Source organism: Ciconia boyciana, chromosome 18 (genome assembly GCF_034638445.1).
Source record: "Ciconia boyciana chromosome 18, ASM3463844v1, whole genome shotgun sequence".
Taxonomy (NCBI): Eukaryota; Metazoa; Chordata; class Aves; order Ciconiiformes; family Ciconiidae; genus Ciconia; species Ciconia boyciana.
This window is the reverse complement of record NC_132951.1, coordinates 3,564,910-3,577,631: the sequence shown is the minus strand read 5'-3', so window position 1 is coordinate 3,577,631 and position 12,722 is coordinate 3,564,910. Positions and strand designations below refer to the sequence as shown.

Below are 12,722 nucleotides of genomic sequence, written 5' to 3'. Positions count from 1 at the left end.
CCACTTGCCAGAGGTTTTGCACCCTCCAGTGCTCCTGCTTGTTCAGGAGGGTGACCCCGGCTCAGGCTGAAATCAAAGGGGTGTCTGGTGCCGCGAATTCTACTCCCACTGCGCCCACTCCCATGAGTATCAGATTGCCGCCTTGTCCGACTGGTTTGTTTGATCACTGCTGGAAATGGCGGAGGGCTTTGATGGGAGCAGCCCCCACCTCTCCCCGCTCGCGCGGCCCCTTGTCCTCCTGCCCCCTGAGAGCCACAATAAAGCCTGGCTTTGTCGGCCGCGGCAGGTAGGGTTACAGGCTGAAACCGTCTCCCTTCGTTATTCGCTCCTGGACTAAACGAGCCCAGGGCATGGCCTCTTCCCAGTCATGTTTAATTAAGCCAGGCGGGCGATGCAGGGGTGTGAAGTCACCCTACCCAGAGGGCAGCCCGCTCCTACGCAGCCAGCACACGTGTGCCCCGAGATTCAAGCCCCCGGCAGCTGTTCCCTGGGTGGCTGGAGGGGGACCTTCCCAGTGGGTGTCCCTGGGGGGTGGCATGCGCCCGCCGTGCCGTGCTGTGCATCCTATGGGGTAACTTCTCCTCACCTCCCCCCTTTCCCAGGGCGCATGTGCAACATCAACATCGATGAGTGCTCCAGCAACCCCTGCCACAACGGGGGCACTTGCAAAGACGGCATCAACGGCTTCACCTGCCTCTGCCCCGAGGGCTTCCACGACCCCAAGTGCCTGTCCGAAGTGAACGAGTGCAACAGCAACCCCTGCATCCACGGGAAATGCCATGACGGGCTGAACGGGTAGGCTGGAGGGCATGGGGGCTGCTGGGGGGCTGCTGGGACCAAAGGGCCACCCAGCAAAATCAGGGTTAGAGGCAGGGTGAGCAGCCGTCCCCTGTGCCGGTGCTCGTCCGTGCTCTGTGCTAGTGCCAGGGGATGTTTACCTGCAGGGGCACGATTAGGAGCCACGGTTTGCTGGGTAGATGGCTGGTGTAGCCAGGAGGGCCGGGTCGGACCAGATCCTGTGCTTTATGCCCCAATTTTTCCCCAAAGCTACAGGTGTGACTGCGACCCAGGCTGGAGTGGGACAAACTGCGACATTAACAATAACGAGTGTGAATCCAATCCCTGCATGAACGGTGGCACCTGCAAGGACATGACCAGCGGCTACATCTGCACCTGCAGGGAGGGCTTCAGCGGTAAGGGTGCAGCCAGGGATGCTGCCCCGTCCCCCCCACGCTGGGGCCTGGCTGGGAGCTGTGGGTGGGCATCCCCATGATGCTAGATGGGCTGGAGGCTTCGCTGTGGGGATGGTGGAGACCCCAGGTCTGGTTGGGAGATGTGGCAGTGCAGCCAGCCCGGGGACCTGCAGCAGAGTTTGGGCGCCCATGACTGGAGCTGAGAGCAGGAGGCTCTTCCAGGGCGATGAGTGGTGACAATTGCCATTGTCACCACATCCCCACTGTACCCTCAGCCCCCTCCCACCAGCCCACCTCCATCACAGCTGCTTTTATCTATTTTTCTTAACACAGGACCCAACTGCCAGACCAATATCAACGAATGCGCTTCCAACCCCTGCCTGAACCAGGGCACATGCATTGACGATGTCGCCGGCTACACCTGCAACTGCCTCCTGCCCTACACAGGTGAGGGGAGTGCCCCGTCCCCCCAGGCCCTCGCCGGGGCTCTGCGGGGCTGCTGCTTCGGGTGTGACAGCAAATTGTCCCCTCTGCACGTGCAACAAGCCGGCACCAAGCACGGAGGCTTCCCTCGCACTGCCCCGCCATGGGGCTGCCTATGGCTGCAGCTCCACCTCCCCATGCCGCAGCGCAGCTGGAGGAAAATTGGAGGAGCTTTGGGAAGCGGTCAGCCAGAGCTTCCTCCCTCCTCCTCTTCCTCCTAGAGGGGAGGGCACCGAGGTGGTGTCTCGGCCGCAGCCTGCGCCCGGGGCAGCAGCCCCAGGTGGCCGCCCCACTCGCACCCCATCACCCTGGGGGGTCGGCGCTGCTGGTGGCCCCGTTCTTCTGCCACGATGCTCGCGCTGGAAAAAGCGAGCCGAGGGCGAGGGGCCGGGGGATTCTGCTGAGCCAATTCCTGTTTGCCAGCCTCCCGCTTCCGCTCGCGCAGAGCAGCAGCCGGTGCACAATTGCAGGAAGCCGTGAGCTGTTTCCTGCCCTCGGTAGTGGCCATAGAAACCCCTGGGGGGACGGGGATGGGGCAGGCAGGGAGGGGAAGGCTCTGGAAAATAGCAAAGGCCAGTTCAGGAGATACTGGCTGACAGGGAAGATAAGGGTTCGGCGGGAACGTGTCCCTTGGCTGGACGTAAACAGGAAAAGCAGCTGAGAGGGATGGGGGGGGAGCACACGGGGGGAAAGACACCCTGAGCAACGCTTCCCTGCCAAAGGAAGTGTGCAGTGCTTTAATGCAGCCCAGATTGCCAAGCCTTAAAGGATTCGTGGGGGGCCTGGGGTCACAGGGGACCAGGGATGGAGGAGATGGCCCCAGCGGGGCTGCCCTGGGGCAGTGGGGAAGCCCAGAGTTTGCCCCAGGGCTGGCAGCAGCCCAGGGCGGGGGACAGGGGTAGTGGAGTCTTGGGCCACCCGTCGTTTCCGAAAGGGTGTCAGCGGGTGCTTTCGCCTGTGCAGGAGCCACCTGCGAGGACGTGTTGGCCCCCTGTGCCGGTGGCCCCTGCAAGAACGGTGGCGAGTGCCGGGAGTCAGAGGACTACAAGAGCTTCTCCTGCAGTTGCCCCTCTGGCTGGCAAGGTAGGGGCACGGCACGGCCGGGGGTTCAGCACACCAGCTCCCCCGGCGCCCCGCTCTCCTCTGCTGCTCGGGGAGTGAAAGGTGGAGGGGAGGGAGCGTGGCTGGGGAGCAGCGGGCAGGCGGCTGCCTGCGTGCCCTGCCAGATGGGAGCACGCCTGCACGGTGCCCGGCCTCGGGGAGGGTCCTGACCTGCCCACGGCTCAGCCGGGTGGATGGGACACGACCATCACCTGCACCCCTTGGCAAGGGCGGTTTGCTGCGAGCGGTCCCCAAGATGTCGTTGTTGTCCCTGGGGTGTTTGCCAGTGCCTCCAGCCCATGCAGTCCCTGTTCCGCTCTGTCCTGCAGGTCAGACGTGCGAGATTGACATCAACGAGTGCGTGAAGAACCCCTGCCGCAATGGAGCCACGTGCCAGAACATCAATGGGAGCTACCGCTGCGCCTGCAGGACCGGCTTCACCGGCCGCAACTGTGACACCGACATCGACGACTGCAAGCCCAGTAAGAGCAGGGGCCGCTCCGGGGACCGCACTCAGCCTGGTCCCGAGCTGTTGGCTTCTCTGCCCCTCCTGCGGCTGGGATCCTCCTCCCTGTGCACCGGCGAGCCCCATCCGCTGCTTTGTCCTGAGCCACGCTGCAAGCCCTGCTCGGGCTTCTGGGCATCTCAAACGCGTGCCAGTCAAGCTGCGTCAGTTCAAGGCCAGAGGGGAGCTGGCAGGAAGGAGGCTGGGGCGGGGGGGGGAGAGTGACATGCAGGCAGTGAGCAAGTGTGTCCCATGTGCCCTCCTTCTTCCCAGTCCCCCGGTGGGGCTGGGCTGGCCTCTGCCTGGTCCACGGGCTCTGTTCTGTCCCCCCACGCAGCCGGGGGGCATGTGCGGGGACAGTGCTGCATGGCAGCTCCCGGGTAGGGCTGCTGTGCCGGGGCTGGACCATTGCATCTTCACATGCACGTCCCTCCTCTCCAGATCCATGCCACAACGGTGGCTCCTGCTCCGACGGCATCGGCACGTTCTTCTGCGAGTGCCTGGCTGGTTTCCGTGGGCCCAAGTGCGAGGAGGACATCAACGAGTGTGCTAGCAACCCCTGCAAGAACGGCGCAAACTGCACCGACTGCGTCAACAGCTACACCTGCACCTGCCCCGCCGGCTTCAGTGGCATCCACTGCGAGAACAACACGCCTGACTGCACAGAGAGGTACAGCCCAGCGTGGCTTCCGCTGCGGGCACAGCCTTTGTCGGGGCTGGAGCAAGGGGCTGAGGTCCCTGCGCTGCCCCATAGCCCTGGGCCGGTCTGTGGGGGCTCTGGCGTGGAGCACGACCAGCAGTGACTCACTGGGACGTGATGTCTGTGTTCCCAGCTCCTGCTTCAACAGTGGGACCTGCGTGGATGGCATCAACACCTTCACCTGCATCTGTCCGCCCGGCTTCACGGGCAGCTACTGCGAGCATGACATTAACGAGTGCGACTCCAAGCCATGCCTGAACGGGGGCAAGTGTCAGGACAGCTACGGGACGTACAAGTGCACTTGTCCCCAGGGATACACCGGGCTCAACTGCCAGGTAGAGGAGTCTTGGGCTGTTGGCTGCTGACCCCAGTGTCCGTCCATGCATGCTGGCTGTGGGGATTTGGGTCCTGACCCCCATCTCTTGCTCTGCTCCCCCCAGAACCTGGTGCGTTGGTGCGACTCCTCTCCCTGCAAAAACGGAGGCAAGTGCTGGCAGACCAACAACCTGTACCGCTGCGAGTGCAACAGCGGATGGACAGGGCTCTACTGCGATGTCCCCAGTGTCTCCTGCGAGGTGGCTGCTAAGCAGCAAGGTAAGTCCCTGCCACGTGTACGGCCTCACAGGGCCAGGGTGGGGTCCCCAGGTGCCCCCTGTGCTGGTCTCTGAGCAGGGCCATGCTCAGTTCTCTTGGTGGGGATCTTTGGCACAACCAGAGAGATCTCAAGGATTGCTGTAACGTGCACCCCCTGAGGCTGCAGTTCTGGCTGCCATCCCCGGTGGGATGTGCGTGGGTGTCACCAAGGTCCCCGTGTCTCACTCTGCTCTCCCCGGCAGGTATCGATGTAGCACATCTCTGCAGGAATTCAGGGCTCTGTGTGGACACTGGCAACACTCACTTCTGCCGCTGCCAGGCCGGCTACACCGGCAGCTACTGCGAGGAGCAGGTGGACGAGTGCTCCCCCAACCCCTGCCAGAACGGAGCCACCTGCACGGACTACCTGGGAGGCTACTCCTGTGAGGTGGGTGCCGTGGGGGGCAGAGATGGACAGGGAGAAAGCACCACTTACTGCCTTTCTGCTGCCCAAGGAGCTGCCCCAGCTTCAGGCTGGCTCGGTGCCCCTTTACCAAGTTGAAGGCTGGGGTGCTGGCTGTGCTCCTGCAGCCGTGTGGGAACTGAGTGAACCTCTCTGATAGTTCCCCTCTTCCCTCCTTGTAGTGTGTGGCTGGTTATCATGGAGTTAACTGCTCAGAGGAGATCAATGAGTGCTTGTCCCACCCATGCCAGAATGGAGGAACCTGCATCGATCTCATCAATACCTACAAATGCTCCTGCCCCAGAGGAACTCAAGGTAAATTAATTCCCCAGGCTGGGGCATTAGTGGGCTGAGCGTAGATATCCTCGGTATCTGCTCATTAGCTGCTCAGGCTAGCAGAAGCAAACGCAATGGTAGAGGTTTGTGTTTGCTTGCGAGCTTAGCCATCAAGGCCACGCAACCTTGGACGTGAGCTGCGCGGTGCTGCGTGCCTCCTGCCAGAGCGGTGGCTCAGACTGCCATTGAATTGGTCAGGCTCAGCCCCTTCGCAGGGAAGGTTCACACAAGGGACCACCGGGCACCCCGATACTGTTTGATGAGCTGTGTGGGTTGTTCCCCCATTTCTCTAGGGGTGCACTGTGAGATCAATGTGGATGACTGCAGCCCTTTCTTTGATCCTGTCACCCTGGGGCCCAAGTGCTTTAACAATGGCAAGTGCACGGATCGGGTAGGTGGCTACAGCTGCATCTGCCCCCCTGGCTTTGTAGGGGAGCGCTGCGAGGGAGACGTCAACGAGTGCCTGTCCAACCCCTGCGACGCCCGCGGCACCCAGAACTGCGTGCAGCGGGTCAATGACTACAAATGCGAGTGCCGACCTGGCTATGCAGGTGAGCGCCGCGTCCGCCCTGCTCCCAGCACCCAGCCCAGCAGCCCCCAGCCGCCCCGCGCGTCTCACACGCCTTCCTCCGCTCCTCACGTGCTCCTCTCCCTTGGCAGGCCGTCGCTGCGACACCGTGGTGGATGGCTGTAAAGGCAAACCCTGCCGGAACGGTGGAACGTGCGCGGTTGCCAGCAACACCGGCCGTGGCTTCATCTGCAAATGCCCCCCTGTAGGTACCTGCTCCTCTCCAGCTCTGAGCATGGGATATTGCACGGGCCCTGCAAGTCAGCCCCTTGCACAGAGAGGCAGTCAAGGGGCCAGTTTAGCCCCTGAGGCTTCCCTGGCTGGGATAGCCAGGGGGAAGCGTGGAGGAGAAGATGCTTTGCTGTGGGTGCTCACTGGAGGGAGGTGTATCCATATATGCATACGCTCCTCGCTTGCAAGGAGGCTGGGTTAGGTCAGGGAGAAGGAGGTGGCTTGGCCCCGCAGGTACAACGCACGGCTCTGTAGGACAGACTCTTGCCTGGTTGACCGTTATTTGCAGCACGTACAGGGGGAGCAGGCAGCTCTGGAGAAGAGCTCCCTTCATTTTGAGGAGGATGCTCTGACAGGGTTTACATTCTAAATTATTCTTGCCCATCGCTAGTTTCAGAGGACGCACCAGAGCCGTGCTCCGATTCACTGCGTTTGTGCCGAGTTTCCCAGAACACACACGTCTTAGGCTGCTTGTAGGACAGCGTCGGTGATTCTGACTCCCTCCTTGCTCTCACCTCCCCAGGGATTCGTGGGTGCCACCTGTGAGAACGACTCCCGCACCTGTGGGAACCTGCACTGCCTGAATGGTGGCACCTGCATCTCCATCCACAAGAGCTCCAAGTGCATGTGCACGCCGGCCTTCACCGGTCCCGAGTGCCAGTACCCGGCCAGCAGCCCCTGCACGTCCAACCCCTGCTACAACGGGGGCACCTGCGAGTTCTTCAGCGATGCTTCCCCCTACTACCGGTGCAACTGTCCTGCCAACTTCAACGGCCTCAACTGCCACATCCTCGACTTTGATTTCCAAGGTGGGATCGGACAGGATATTATCCCACCCAAAATTGAGGAGAAATGCGAGATTGCGGTTTGCGCGGGGTATGCCGGCAACAAGATCTGCGATGGGAAATGCAACAACCATGCCTGCGGCTGGGACGGGGGCGACTGCTCCCTCAATTTCAATGACCCCTGGAAGAACTGCTCCCAGTCTCTGCAGTGCTGGAAGTACTTCAACGATGGCAAGTGCGACTCTCAGTGCAATAACGCTGGCTGCCTGTACGATGGATTTGACTGCCAGAAATATGAAGGGCAGTGCAAGTAAGTGACTTGCTCATTGACCCTCTTGTTTTAAAGCCATGACCTCTGTGCTGATCGTCTGGGGGTATTTTCTGGTTGCATCTGCTAAAGCTCCTAAGTGCAGACCTGTTGTTCACTCTCTACGTTCTGTTCTGCTGCCTATGGGGCTGCAACTCAAGCAACCGCACTTCCCTGTGGTCTTACTGAGTTCATATACACTTGGAAGCTCTCTGGGTTTGGCTCATTCCAGACGGCTTCCCTCTCCTTGCCTGTATCATGCCATAGAAGTGAATTCTTCAACTCACAGTAGTAACACAGTGAGTTTCAGTGTAGGGAGACCTCAGATGGAAGAGCAGCCAGAAAACAATGATGTTAACATCCAGGCATTTACCAAGCATTGTCTTTGGCAACAGCAGGAACTTAATCCCAGATTCCTGGACAAACTCTGGTCTGAGTAACTATTCTGTGTCCCCATGTCTTCTCTGAGTCACAGTAATTTGTCCCTTTTTCTGGCACCTAAATTGCAACTTATAATTTAACAGCTGCTGTCTTCCACCTGCAGAGGTGAATGCTTCACAGCACTGCACGAAACAGTTGCCTTCTGTGTAAACTGGCTTAGTGTCTGTCAGGATGAAGAATATTTATACAGAGGAAAGGTCCTTGTGGACCACTGCGTATTTTCTCAGCAGATGGGTAATATGCACAGTACTCGGTCTAATTCATTCTTCTGCCTTTCTTTTTCTTCTGCCCAGCCCTCTGTACGATCAGTACTGCAAAGATCACTTCTCAGATGGTCACTGTGACCAGGGCTGCAATAATTTTGAGTGCGAATGGGATGGTCTGGACTGTGCAAACAACATGCCAGAGAAGCTTGCCGATGGCACGCTGGTGGTGGTGGTCCTGATCACTCCCGAGAACCTGAAGAACAACTCCTTCAACTTCCTGCGGGAGCTGAGCCGCGTGTTGCACACCAACGTGGTCTTCAAGAAGAACCCCAAGGGAGAGTATATGATCTTTCCATACTATGGCAATGAGGAGGAGCTGAAAAAGCATTACATCAAGAGGTCAACAGAGGACTGGTCAGATATGTCTAGCGCTGTCATCAACAAAGTAAAGAGCAGCCTCTACTCCAGGGCTGGCAGAAGGCAGAAGAGAGAGCTCGATCAGATGGACATCCGAGGGTAAGGGGGACCAATGGGTTCCTTTTTCACGGAGCAGCACTTGTTTTCTGTGTTGATAATAGTAACACGCTATAAGGGGAAGGATGTAGGCCAGATAATTGTATTTAGACGTTGCTTTCTGTGTGAATAGAAACCGGATTTTGCTCTCATGTGGGAAAAGCGAGTGATCGCTCAGGAATCCCTGATACAATGCTGCGCCGACTCTCACGATTGACGGAGTCCTGTGTATTGTTGGGAGCTGGGGCTGGGCTGGGTGGGACCTGGAAGCAGAGGTTGGCCTGACCGACTGTCTGACTTCAGGAAGTCATTAAGTTAAGCCTCAGTTTCTCCCTGGGAAATGCTTTCTAGAGCTTTGTTGTAAAACTCAATTACTGCAAACTGTGTTTGGAGATCTTTGGTATAAACATATAGATCTAACCTTCTCCCTCTCTGTGGGCTCAATCAAAAGCCACTGAAAGCAAAGGAGTTACAGCAGCGAAACTGTTATGAAAAGATCTGAAGGCTTCCAAACAGCATTATTTAAGACACTGTAGTGTCTGGGTAATTTTAAAACATTGTGAAGCAGAGACTCCCTTCCATTCCTGTAGATAAGGAGTTAGATTTCACAGTATTCATTGAGGCAAATCCAATAAACCATGAGTGTGAGCTGCAGGGCTTGGGCCACAGGGAAGCTAGGAGATGGGTTCCCACCTTCTAATTCCCACTGATGGGGGGTTAAGGAGGGAAGGGAGACAGGGCTCATCTGTCTTCTCAGCATGGTCATTGCTCCGTGTTTCTCATTGACTCTTCTCTCGCACAGATCCATCGTCTACTTGGAAATTGATAACCGCCAGTGCATCCAGTCGTCTTCCCAGTGCTTCCAGAGTGCAACCGATGTGGCGGCGTTCCTGGGCGCCTTGGCCTCCCTTGGCAACCTGAACATACCCTACAAAATAGAAGCCGTTAAAAGTAAGTACGGCTGGTCGGCTGGGGAGGAGGGACAGCCAAAACTTTCCAGCCTTATCCATGTTTAGTTATCTGTCAGCTGGCTGCATTTGAGCACAGTCTGATTTTTAATAACCTTGCATCTTTTTTTTTTTTCTTTAAGTCTGTTCTTAAAAAAATTGCAAAAACAGTTTATTATTTTTGCTTATTCCAGGTTTATTTCAAAATCATTATCACTATCAAAGTTATATAAAAAAAAACAGAAAAGAAAAAGAAAACCCAACCAGCTCCAATCAAAATCAATCAGTGACATGCAAGGAGTTGAAGTTTGTATCTTGAAAATCCCCCCTAAATCCTTTTGTCTTAACAGCTCAATGCAAGCGCAATGATTTGAAGTTTGCTAATCCTTTTCCTTAAAGGAGAAAAAAGTGAAGCTGTCTCCTGATGCAGGCTGGCTTGTGCAGCCGAGAATTTGCCGATAGTTTGCAATTCTGATTAATAGCGTATAAAATGACCTTATTTTGGGGGGGCTGATTTAGATCAGACTTAGGTACCTCTATTAACTAATTTTCCTTCATTTCCACTCTGTCACTGGTTTGCTATGCAACTTAATGTCTCAGCATCTCTTTGTGCCCCGCTGTTTTGTAGGTGAAACAGCTGAGCCCACGAAGAACTCCCAGCTGTATCCTATGTACGTGGTGGTGGCTGTGCTGGTCTTGCTTGCTTGCATTGGAGTGGGAGTACTGGTGTCTCGTAAGCGGCGCAGGGAGCATGGGCAGCTTTGGTTCCCAGAAGGCTTCAAAGTGACAGAGTCGAGCAAGAAGAAGCGACGAGAACCACTTGGGGAGGATTCTGTTGGACTGAAGTGAGTAATTTGCTTGCTAACCCATTAAAGCCAGCGCAGTGGGGCTGCTCGGGGCTCTTCTGAAAGAACCCATCGGAGTTTGGTTCTCTAGTGCATCATATTGGTGTAGCGGGGAGGAGAAAAATCAGGTTTCTTAAAGTTCTGCATGGGGAAAACAGTGATCCCATGTGGAGGAGGTTTTTAAATGCTTCGTGGTCTGTTTGCACTTGGTAAAAAATGAAAGGCAACCTGAGGGGAACCTCCTGGAAATTGCCTTGTTGGTTCTTCTTTCAGTTTGTGCATGTAGATAAACACAGTCCGTCACAGACCAGTTTCTGCAGAGGAGCTAATTTTTTGTATGGCTTTATTTTTAAAGACCCCTCAAAAATGCTTCAGACGGCACACTGATGGATGACAACCAAAATGAGTGGGGTGATGAGGAGACCTTGGACACCAAGAAGTTCAGGGTAAGCTCACTGCCACATTCCCTTTCTGTGCTGCAAGTAGTCACTCGCTGGGTTTTGTCATGGAAGGGGCAGAGCGCTGCGGAAAGCAGCAGAGCAGAGGGACCCTCAGGAGCCCAGTCTGTGCTACACATCGCTGCTGCCGGCTCCTTTGCAAACCTGCATGTGACAAACGCACCTTCGAGACTTGCAGAGCTTCCCCCGCTAGAGCTCAGCCCCCTCCTCCCACCCTGACTTGTGTGCTTTGCTCGGTGCTCATTTCCCGCTGTCATTCCTCAGTTCGACGGGCAGGCGATGCTGCCTGACACGGATGATCAGACGGACCACAGGCAGTGGACGCAGCAGCACCTGGATGCCGCTGACCTGCGCATATCCTCCATGGCACCTACTCCACCCCAGGGGGAAATCGATGCAGACTGTATGGATGTCAACGTCAGAGGTCCCGGTAAGGTGGACTCCTTTCGCTTCTGTGCTGCTTGTCAGCTAATCTAAAATCCTCCCTTACCCCTTGCAGATGAGCAGTCCCAGACAGCCCTACCTGTCTCCATTTCTAGTACAGAGTCGCCGCTAGCCATTCTGCATCGCACGGTTGCTGTTGTGCATGATTTAGAGAGAGTCCCTGTCACATCTGGCTTTCCATGAGATCCCTTTTGTTTAATCACCGAGATGGAAATCAGAGAATACAGAAGAAGTAGCTATTAAATCATCCAGCTTATCTCTCTGCCACTCCTAGATTCCTCTCCTCCCACCAAACTGCACATTTCACAATCTTCTTTTCAGTTTTTTAACTATATTAATAGTTAATAGGCCTTTCAGTTATTCTAAACATTTGGTCTTCTCCACATCTGTGAAATTGTTCTCTGAAATAATAAAAATACTTAAGGCTGCACTGTACTGTGCTCAAGTTTGCTTTGAGCAACCTTCCTTATAAATTGCACCCTACATGTTAGCATGCAAGCTAGCAGATGAAATAGGAAAAGCAGTGAGTGGTGAGATACCACTAAGGAATTTCAGATCCATATCAGAGGAAGGATATTCGTGTTTGATGTTTAGAACCAGTCAGGAACTCAGTCTCGATGCACCCACGAGAATAAGCATCTATCACAGACGGAGCATCTTGCTGAGCCGCCTGCATTACAGAAGGGTAAAAAGCCTTTTTTCACCGAGTTCCCCTGTGCTTTTCAGATGGCTTCACCCCCCTCATGATCGCCTCCTGCAGCGGAGGAGGGCTGGAGACAGGCAATAGCGAAGAGGAAGACGATGCTCCCGCCGTCATCTCGGATTTCATTTACCAAGGCGCCAGCTTACACAACCAGACTGACCGCACCGGCGAGACGGCGCTTCACCTGGCTGCCAGGTACTCCCGCTCGGACGCTGCCAAGCGCCTGCTGGAAGCTAGTGCCGATGCAAACATCCAGGATAACATGGGCAGGACGCCCCTCCACGCCGCCGTCTCTGCCGATGCCCAAGGAGTCTTCCAGGTAATTGATCCTTTTGCCACCGGTCTCCGGGTTTTCTGGGGAAAGTACTGGTGCTACGTGTTGGGTCAGTGACAGGACTGAGCTTATCGCAGGGTCTCCAGCTTGCCCTGGCAAGGTGCAGGGTGGAAGTCTTGAAAACTGAAGCCCATGTTGTCTCAAGGCAGGGCACAGCAAAGCAGCAACCCCGTAGCTGCCCTCGGATGTGCACCCCCGGACTGGGAGGGGAGATTGGAGGGACCAGCCTCGGGAAACGGGGTTGCAGGTCCTGAGAGCTGGGTACCTGGAGTGTCTGCTCCCTCCTAACGTTTGTGTTTCCTGTGCTTTGGCCCTTGTCGCGGCAGATCCTGATTAGGAACAGGGCAACTGATCTTGACGCCCGGATGCACGACGGGACCACTCCTCTGATCTTGGCCGCTCGCTTGGCTGTGGAGGGCATGCTGGATGATCTCATCAACTGCCATGCGGACGTCAATGCCGTGGATGATCTAGGTACTGCAGACAACTAAAACACGGGCTCCCTCAGAGGTGGAAGGAAAGGGCTGCTTGCTGTTACTCTTACCACTCACTAATGCATGTTGTATGTCATGGTCTTCCTCTGTAG

General features: G+C 56.1%; 1 protein-coding gene across 2 annotated transcripts in view; it reads left to right on the top strand.

Moving 5' to 3' along the window:
• The window catches only part of NOTCH1 (notch receptor 1), a 44,653-nt gene that overhangs the window by 28,098 nt on the left and 3,833 nt on the right, over positions 1–12,722 (top strand). Inside the window, exons 13-32 of one of the 2 annotated variants that reach the window (XM_072882989.1) lie at positions 603–795; positions 1,048–1,193; positions 1,527–1,640; positions 2,640–2,759; positions 3,107–3,259; positions 3,724–3,952; positions 4,116–4,317; positions 4,423–4,576; positions 4,819–5,003; positions 5,201–5,333; positions 5,786–5,905; positions 6,015–6,127; positions 6,677–7,248; positions 7,980–8,408; positions 9,208–9,356; positions 9,981–10,197; positions 10,553–10,643; positions 10,920–11,085; positions 11,826–12,121; positions 12,463–12,610. In XM_072882989.1, the coding sequence (XP_072739090.1) occupies positions 603–795; positions 1,048–1,193; positions 1,527–1,640; positions 2,640–2,759; positions 3,107–3,259; positions 3,724–3,952; positions 4,116–4,317; positions 4,423–4,576; positions 4,819–5,003; positions 5,201–5,333; positions 5,786–5,905; positions 6,015–6,127; positions 6,677–7,248; positions 7,980–8,408; positions 9,208–9,356; positions 9,981–10,197; positions 10,553–10,643; positions 10,920–11,085; positions 11,826–12,121; positions 12,463–12,610 (3,930 nt within the window). Of the gene's footprint in view, positions 1–602; positions 796–1,047; positions 1,194–1,526; positions 1,641–2,639; positions 2,760–3,106; positions 3,260–3,723; positions 3,953–4,115; positions 4,318–4,422; positions 4,577–4,818; positions 5,004–5,200; positions 5,334–5,647; positions 5,906–6,014; positions 6,128–6,676; positions 7,249–7,979; positions 8,409–9,207; positions 9,357–9,980; positions 10,198–10,552; positions 10,644–10,919; positions 11,086–11,825; positions 12,122–12,462; positions 12,611–12,722 lie in introns of both variants that reach the window. The other variant, XM_072882988.1, reaches the window with a different exon arrangement.